This window comes from Phalaenopsis equestris, unplaced genomic scaffold (genome assembly GCF_001263595.1).
Source record: "Phalaenopsis equestris unplaced genomic scaffold, ASM126359v1 Scaffold000123, whole genome shotgun sequence".
NCBI classification, from domain to species: Eukaryota; Viridiplantae; Streptophyta; class Magnoliopsida; order Asparagales; family Orchidaceae; genus Phalaenopsis; species Phalaenopsis equestris.
The window spans coordinates 1,363,346-1,371,862 of record NW_018164565.1 but is presented as its reverse complement, the minus strand read 5'-3'; the positions used below and the strand labels follow the sequence as shown (position 1 = coordinate 1,371,862).

At 32.7% G+C, this 8,517-nt stretch overlaps 1 protein-coding gene across 1 annotated transcript; it reads right to left on the bottom strand.

The window, feature by feature from the left end:
* Positions 1–6,152: 6,152 nt before the first annotated feature.
* Positions 6,153–7,653, bottom strand: LOC110021220 (probable aldo-keto reductase 2). The gene is made up of 4 exons (XM_020719630.1): positions 7,633–7,653; positions 7,161–7,360; positions 6,963–7,065; positions 6,153–6,703 (listed from the first exon to the last, which is right to left on the bottom strand). The coding sequence occupies exons 1-4, from the start codon at positions 7,651–7,653 to the stop codon at positions 6,365–6,367; spliced, it is 663 nt and encodes a 220-aa protein (XP_020575289.1). The 3' UTR covers positions 6,153–6,364.
* Between the last annotated feature and the right edge of the window lie 864 nt (positions 7,654–8,517).

The window sequence follows — 8,517 nt, the reverse complement described above, 5'->3', positions numbered from 1 at the left end:
CGATGAGCCGCTACCCATTTCGGGATGTGAGAGACTCACTCTCTGTCCGATGGCTTAGTGTGAGCTTTGAAGTATTGGGACTGTTCCCACACGGAATAACCTTCATTTGATTTCCTATACCCCAGGTCTATGATAATATGAAGCGAAACTCCTTTTATCGAGAGTATTCTTGGGTATCCCCCAAGATGTAATTAACCAGTAGGAACACGTTCCTCTAGGAGTGCTCTTGACCCCAGAACAGGTACATACACCTGACTCTCTGGTTATGGGTAGTCTATGTAGATACTTCTTTCGCGGATATTGATTTAAGGTGACTTCGCCCGATCTTGTTTGGGCGGACATTCTTAACCTATCCTTGCGAGGTTTATCGCACGTAGACTACTTTTTCTCTTGTTTGTCACTTTGTCGTATGTCCCTTCTTATTTGATTCCTCTCCTCTTCGAGTCATTCATTTGGTTCGGGAGGGAGACTTATTCGAATGGGGGAAGTATACGACGATCGACAAGCTGGCGACTCCCTTTTAAAATAAAAAAAAGAGAAAAATGAACGGAAACATGACCCAAATTTGACCTGACACAAAAGTGATTTATCTTAACCTGACTCGAATCTTAAATGGATTAGAATGTCTAATCCGAATTTGACCAGCCTTCAACCAGCTAATGCAAACTCAACTCATATAACTCGTTTAACATATGACATGCTAGCTATTTCGGTCAAGTACCAGTAGATTTTGAGTCAATCTTGGAATAGCAGGTTAATTTCAAATTTATTTTCAGCGAGTGACCCAGCTTAAGGTTTATCTCAATTTAATATATCAAACCAACCCCTACCCACAAAATTAAAAGAGTTAGAATGCCTAACTTGAACCCGACCTAACAATTACTTGGGTCAAACCAAATCCAATTTTTTTTAGTCAAGTTTGAGTCAAGGTAACGTGTCATATTAATTTTTGATAACCCTACCATATACTTCTGCAAAATGTAATAAGAATTTTTTTTTATTCTATCAGATTAAGAGATAACCAAAAATTGAAAATTATAAAATTTGTTTTAAGATAAGTATAATAGATTGTCATAAATAAATCTAATATTTTTTTATTTAAAAACAATTTTTAATTATTTTAAATTTATTATGATAAAATTAATTATTATATATCCTCATCCAAAAGATTAATCAAGCATCATTTTAGGAATTAATAAAAAGATGTGGTATTGAATTTAGAATTTATAATTTATATATGGCAAAAAATGTAGATGTCATTTAAGCCAAAATATTAATTTACTTTTGTAAGAAATTGCCTCTTTAGAAGTTTAAGCCATGCACATGATTTAGTAATGAAAAATATTGTTAAATAATAAGATTATCAACTTTACTTAAAAATAAAGGGAGAATTTATTGATTAATGGAGTGTTGGATTGTTAATGATTATTGAAAGAGAGTTTACCTTTACATTTTATAAAATTGTTTCACGTGTCGATAAGATAAGCCAAGAATAATTCATAGAAAGTGGGTGCCTTGAGCCATTAAATTTATCTTGAAGTGATGAAAGATGGTGTGCTTAATTGTTCTTCTTATAAGATTTAGTCATTAGCGACCATAAAATGAGCATTGATCTTTAGTGGTGCAAAGGGCATTGGCAATCGTTGCCAACCATGTGCAAAATGATGGCTTTGGATTGCTTGATAACAATGGGTGCCAATCTTAGTGACAAAAAAGGCATTGATCTTGTTGGAGATGGAAGATGTCAGCTTATATGACAACATTATGCATTGTCAATTATGACAATGACATGTGTTGCTATTGGTGGTAATTGTAGATGTCACCTTTGTGGTGTTGGTGTATGTTTGGTGTTTCAGTGGTGGTCTTGGTGATAATGATGTATATCAACCTTGGTGACAATGATGCACATCAACTTTGGTGGCAACATTCTGATTGTGTGTTATTAGAAATGATAGGCATCAGGTATTATAAATTTGGCAGGCATTAGTGTTGGCGGAAATGATGGGATTTGATATTGAGGATAATAACAAACAAAGACATTGATGACAACACGTGTTAACCTCGGTGCTGACATTAAATAATAATCACGATGGTGGGTGCCAGATTTCACTGGTGATATCGAGCATCGATGTTGAAATTAATGTTAAGTGATAGTCTTACAAAAGAACTGTCGACGAGTTCATCTTCTTCATCCTCTACCATCCTATTTTTTTCCTTTTTCATTATATGTAGATTTCAGTTTATGCTGCTAACGAGATGCACTGATTTACGAGCGACGATTGTGTGAATTAAGCTTGATATGCATTTCTGGAGGCTTAGCAGTTTAAGAATTTGATTCTCTGTGCACCTTATTTTAATTTTGCCCCCTCTTTTCTATTTGAGAATGTTCAAGCTCTTGTTTTGATCTTCTGTTATGGTGATTTCTGGCTTTTACACTTCAAATTGATGAAGTTAGTCTGAACTGGTGAGATTTAACTCTTCGTCCAGCTACCCAATTCTTTCTCCTTTGGTATTATTTGTTTAGTTATCATCCTTTCATCTATTTGCAGCCCTTTTTTTCTTTGGTACTGCACAAATTACAATAATTTGTTATCTTTTGTCCGAATTATCCATGCATGGCTTCGCTTGATATATGACTGGCTTCATGGTTATATGCCTCATATATCTTTATTTGGTTGAGTTTCATTGGTGGAGTTAGATCCATATGTGGTGATTAGTGTTACCTAGGTGATGTCTTCAATGAAGAAAAGCAAAATAGTCTATATCTCTACAGAATTGGGCAGAGTCATGTCTTTTATGTTCAAAAAGAAAAGAAAGCTTTGAATGCATGAAATTTGTTCATTCACCTATAATGTAAATTTACAATAATTTTGTAAATTTATATGTTTCCTTTGTTCAGATAATGATTTATGTTTTTAATTTGATTTATGTGGTTGACTTATGTTCTGCAAAATAATAATTACACTTCCATTGTTTTTCATGTAAAAAATCTACCCTGCCCAACCTTTTTTGAGAAAACTATAAGTTTAATCAATTTTCTATCCTCAGAATTACTCTGATCGAATTTTTAGAAGTTGACAGTGTGATCCAATGCCATTATTTCTTTTTTGCAGTCTTACACATGCAGAGAAATCTAATTTATGTCAATATTTACTTATCATTTCAGTTCTTACAAAATAATTTTATTATATTTCAAATTGTTAACGCTAAACAATAAACATGAAAATGATCTGTGATCTACAACAAGAAGTAAGTGGCATATGAGATTTTAATAGATATCAATGAAACTAATGGCTAATAGGATCTATATTACAATTTTTAGAAAGGAAAACCTTCAGGTGATCCAATCCATGGAAAATGGTGTAGTTGTTACCAGTTGTTTCTGTCTCATCCTCTCGAACTGAGAGTTTAAGGAATATAATATTAAATTCATAGCAAGATAAGGGAATGAAGTTTGGGTGATATCTTCTTTCTCTTGTGTCAATGACAGAGTTTTTAAGAGCACAAGCAAATCATGTTTCATTTGTTGAAATGATTATTATTTGAATATTGAGGCGCACATATAACCTATTTTTTATCATATAAAGATGTCCAGTTCTTTGTTTCTCAGCTTCTTCTTTAGGCTTTACTTTCTTATGTTATGGTTCTTTTTCTGTTGTCTAAGTATTATACTTTACTATTTATAGTAATGCTCTTTCTTTTTTTTCTTATGAAGTGTATGTATTTCATGAACAATGATGGTCTATGTATTTCATGATCTCAGCCAAGTTAACTCGTTAGTTTATGGGTTCTTCTGTGGCTGCTTTTTCAGTGGCCTACTATTAAATTGGTTTCCTCGTCATTTTTTGCTGCTGCTTAAGAAGTTATCAGTGGTGAGATTGAACTTTTGACAATGATGTGTTAGAATGTTTTGGTTTTAAAAAAAGATGATATCTTTTTTCGAATAAAGAAAGAAAATGCAATAACTGGAGCAGTGGTTTAAAGTTCCACAACGGTTCTATAATTATTTTTTTGCTAGCGGATGCAGGAAATTGCAGAGAGTTTCTTGCTCCCCATTTTCTCTTGATCTTTTCTACTTATGCTTTGATCTCTGTTAATCTCTCTTATGAGAAATCCTCCATTAAAGGAACTGCTTTAAAGTGGTGTTTTTCCCATCTTCTAACAATAATCTGCTGCAATGGAACTGACAACTTGAGTTCTTATTAACTTTTCCTCTTTTTAATAATTTGATACCAGAGGAGAAGAAGAAGCCCATACCACAAAAGAAATGATAATATTATTGCTGAACTTTAATAGGATTACACACACAAACTCTTGACCATAGAAAAATAACAACACAAACACGAGCAATGGAACTGACAAACCAAGTTCTTATTAACTTATTTTTCTTTTTCTTTAGCACTTTCAATACTCAATGTTAAGTGAGTTGTGTATCTGAATTTTTGTACTATTTTGAAGTGAATTTCTGTTTCTGAAGTATCAAATATAAAGATGTCACAGTTTCATTTCAAACAACTTTACTAAACAGGAGTAGAATGGTCATTTTTTCAGAAATAACTGCCCTGCAGCTGTTTTCCTGCACGTGTTTTCAACACACCTGAAACAAACAACCAGTCAGCTTCCCCGCAGCAGTTTCCCCATAACAGCTTTCTGAGGCAGCAAAGCTGCTGCTGCCCCAAACAGACACTTAGTGTCCATCATGTCTTAACCATGCTAGCAAAGGTTGGTGTCAATGTTATTAAAAAAATTTGTTAGTTCAAGTATTTTTGCAAAATTTCATACATAATTTTCATTTTATTTTGTTAAGTATAAATCAAGTCACGAAACACTTCATTTAAATTTATGAAAGTGTGGTTGCACGTGTAGAAGAGTGAGAAGTATGGTTGTTATTAAAGTGTGGATTTATGATGGCTAAATCGGAATAGTGAAAATCCCAGTCATGTGTTGGCAATTTGTGAATATAAACATGATATTGATGGAATCATATAAAAATTATATTCCTTATTTGATATATAGCTTGCTTCAATTCATGTACTTAATTTATTTACTTATATATTTATTTTATTTTGGTAAGCTTAAATGTTTTGGACGTTTACCTTATTCTTATAAGTTTAAAGTGTTATCATATAACATTGCTTACTTCACCTTACATGTATTTTTTTCATAACTTACCTATCGAGTATTGTTAGTAAATAAATTATGTACAGTTGAAAAAACCATTAATTATATGTTCGATTGCCATAAATCACTCACTTAGGCTAATCATTTTCTAACTCTATTATTAAATTTATATTGTGTCTATTATAGGATTTGATTAATAGTTAGTATGCATAATCTAATAGCCTTGAGTGATATAAAAATTATAATTGTGATTATAATTTGAATACTCTAAGAAGCAGTCCATTCATTAAATGTAGATAAGTACCCCTACTCTTATAAACTAGTTGCATAATTAGATTTGTGATTAATTGTTAATTTGTTCAATAAATCTAGCTTTCATTTTATGCTAAATCACTATTTCTAATTATCTAACATATTGTATAAACTTGATTATATATCAAGCTTCCACTCATTAATTCATATATATATATATATATATATATATATATATAACATCACATCATTGAGATCCTATTCTAGATGGTCAATTGATTGTCTTAAAAAATGGAGGCATTCATAAATTTTTTTGTTTATTGGAAAAATTCTCTTACCTCTCCCCAGGACTTGTGATTGATTTAGGACAAGTAGTGATGCTTGAGCCTATGCTTGTATTAATTATATGTGAATTCTTTGAAGATGGGCCGGAGTGCTAAGGCAAAGTATCTTAATCATCATGATGATGATCATCATCAATTTTAATATTTGATACATATAACATTATAGTTTTACATTTGATGTTTTATTTATTTGCATTCTGTTGGACGGCTTTGTTTCACCAAGTCATCATGTTATGAGATATTTTGGGTAATTTGTGTCATTTTAAATATTTTAGCTTGCAAACTGGCCATCCTATATGCCTTGATCGGCCCCTTCATTTTCCTCGCTTGCATTTAATTTAGAGGGATTTACACACATGGTAATCTAAAATTAGGATTTACATATTCAAAACCTAAGCTTCTCAAAAAGGACATCTAAATATGAACAATTGCAGGTTTAAAAATTGCAGGTCCAAAGAACAATGCAATGATTAAATCTCATAATTGTAACTTGTTTTATTACAATCCTATCATTGTGATTACGAGAAATAAGTGGCAAAAGCACCCTTTAAGTTCATCCAAGGATAACTTATTCAAGCTGCTCAAGAAAGGAACAGGCACGCAGAAATTATTCTTCTCAGAGCTGTAAAACAGCAATAAATGCACCATCATTCAACATTCCAAGAGGAAAGGGGAGGGGTCTCAGAGTTTTTCCAGGTCGCCATTCCGGTGCTATATCTATCACCCTTCACAGCATCTTCAGAAGCATATGATTCAAGTTCAGCTATCTCTTCAGTCGTAAGCTTCACAGATAGTGCCCCAACATTCTGATTGAGGTTTTCAATCTTGGTAGTGCCAGGAATGGGGACTACATCGCTTCCCTGGTGATGCACCCAAGCGAGTGCAAGTTGTGAGGGCGTACAACCCTTTCTGGATGCAATTTCATTCACTCGCTCAAATATTTCAGCATTTTTTTCTAAATTCTCAGGTTGAAATCTTGGCAGCATCTGCAATTTATTAATTTTAGAAATACCCTTAAGTTAGTTGAGTTACATTCATCACCAAGAAAAAGCAAAGGGATATTTAGATCTCATTGTAAGCTGGATAAAACCAAGACATGCAAAATAGATTGCTAGTTTTTTTCTGCAGGAAATGGAATTATTCTAAAGGGAAAAGTGGCCAATCGGTCCAATTGTAATTATTTAATAAGCTATAAAGCATACTGTAAAATTAAAGAAAAAAAATTCCAAGTACAAATATATGCACCTTGCGGACGTCTTCGCTGGATAGCTCATCAACTAACTTCGGCCCACAAGAAAAGAAGCCCCTCCCAAGTGGGCTGTATGCAACAATGCCTATTCCAAGTTCCCTGTTAAGTAGATAAAAGAGGGAAATTGCTTACGGGCAAAAATTTCATCAACCCCCTCCTCCATTCTGACAATGCCAAATGGATATAAAACAAACCTGCAGGTAGGAATGATATCAGCCTCAACATCCCGTGACCACAAAGACCACTCTAGCTGCACTGCAGAAATTGGATGAACTGCATGCGCCCTCCTAATTGTTGAAGCAGAAGCCTCCGACAATCCTATATATTTTATCTTCCCTTCCTCCACTAGTTTCTTAAGTTCTCCCACCTGAAGATTAAATGGTGAAATTCGCAACTAGGATTTATCAAACAAATTCTTCCGAATTATATATTTCAGCGTTGTGATAATACTAAATGAACATATCAAAGAAAAGGACAACTTTTTATATATTAGCTTATATATCATCATCATCATTAATCTTATCGCAATTTTTTGGTGTCGGCATGTGAGCATATGTATGCCATCAACATCATTATCATTGGCTTATAAAAGCTAATATAAATGTACTTTAGGGCCCAATTGCAATTCAAAAAAACTTATAAACATATAATAAACAATTTTTGTACCTTCAAAGTACTTAGAAGCATGAATTTCGATGCATATTGTATTAAAAATTTTACAGAGTCAAACTAAGATAACTCAAACTTCAATTTCAACATTTTTTTTTGTCAAACATGACATCTCTATAATACGAACCCCCCAAAAACAATAAAATTAATTCAATCAGAGAATAAAGAAATTTGGATCAAGCACTGGAAGTAGGATTGGAAATCAAAACTTTAAAGTACTAATTAAAAAAAGGTCAAATGATATTCAAATTTAACATGTTAATAATTAAATGTAGTGTCTCGAAAAGAAAAATTCAAAGAACCTAAGATTACATAATGTTGAGATCATCAAGATACTTAAATATTAAAAGAATTATTTATGATAAAAAAGTTAACATTAACGATCCCATGGAGTATTTTGGGATTTTGGCTAAATTTACCAAAAAGTCTTTTTTTCCCAAAACAACATAAATATGACCCCATTTGCAATACGAAAGATACACTATAGAATAACTTTAAGTCAACCACCAATCTTCATCATCAACCTCCTCCGGTGGTTGTTGTAGCCAAACTACTATCTTACGACTGATGCAACCTAACTACTAACACATGATTATTTTTGCTTAATTATTATAACTAAGTTAAAACTCTATAATCTCATCTTCTCCAATTCAAGAAAATAGTTGTGGATAATTTTGATTGAGACAGGCCCCGTGGTTATCCAGGATTCCTATGTAAAATCTATGGTGTCTCAAATAAGGGTTAATCATGAAGTGAATTTAATTTTTCTAGTAGAGAAGAGGAACGAAGAACCTGTTATGGTATGACTCATATACCATATCAAGCTTCACATTAAAAAATTGGTTGAAATCAAACGCACAGCTAAATTACCTTCAGCTCGCT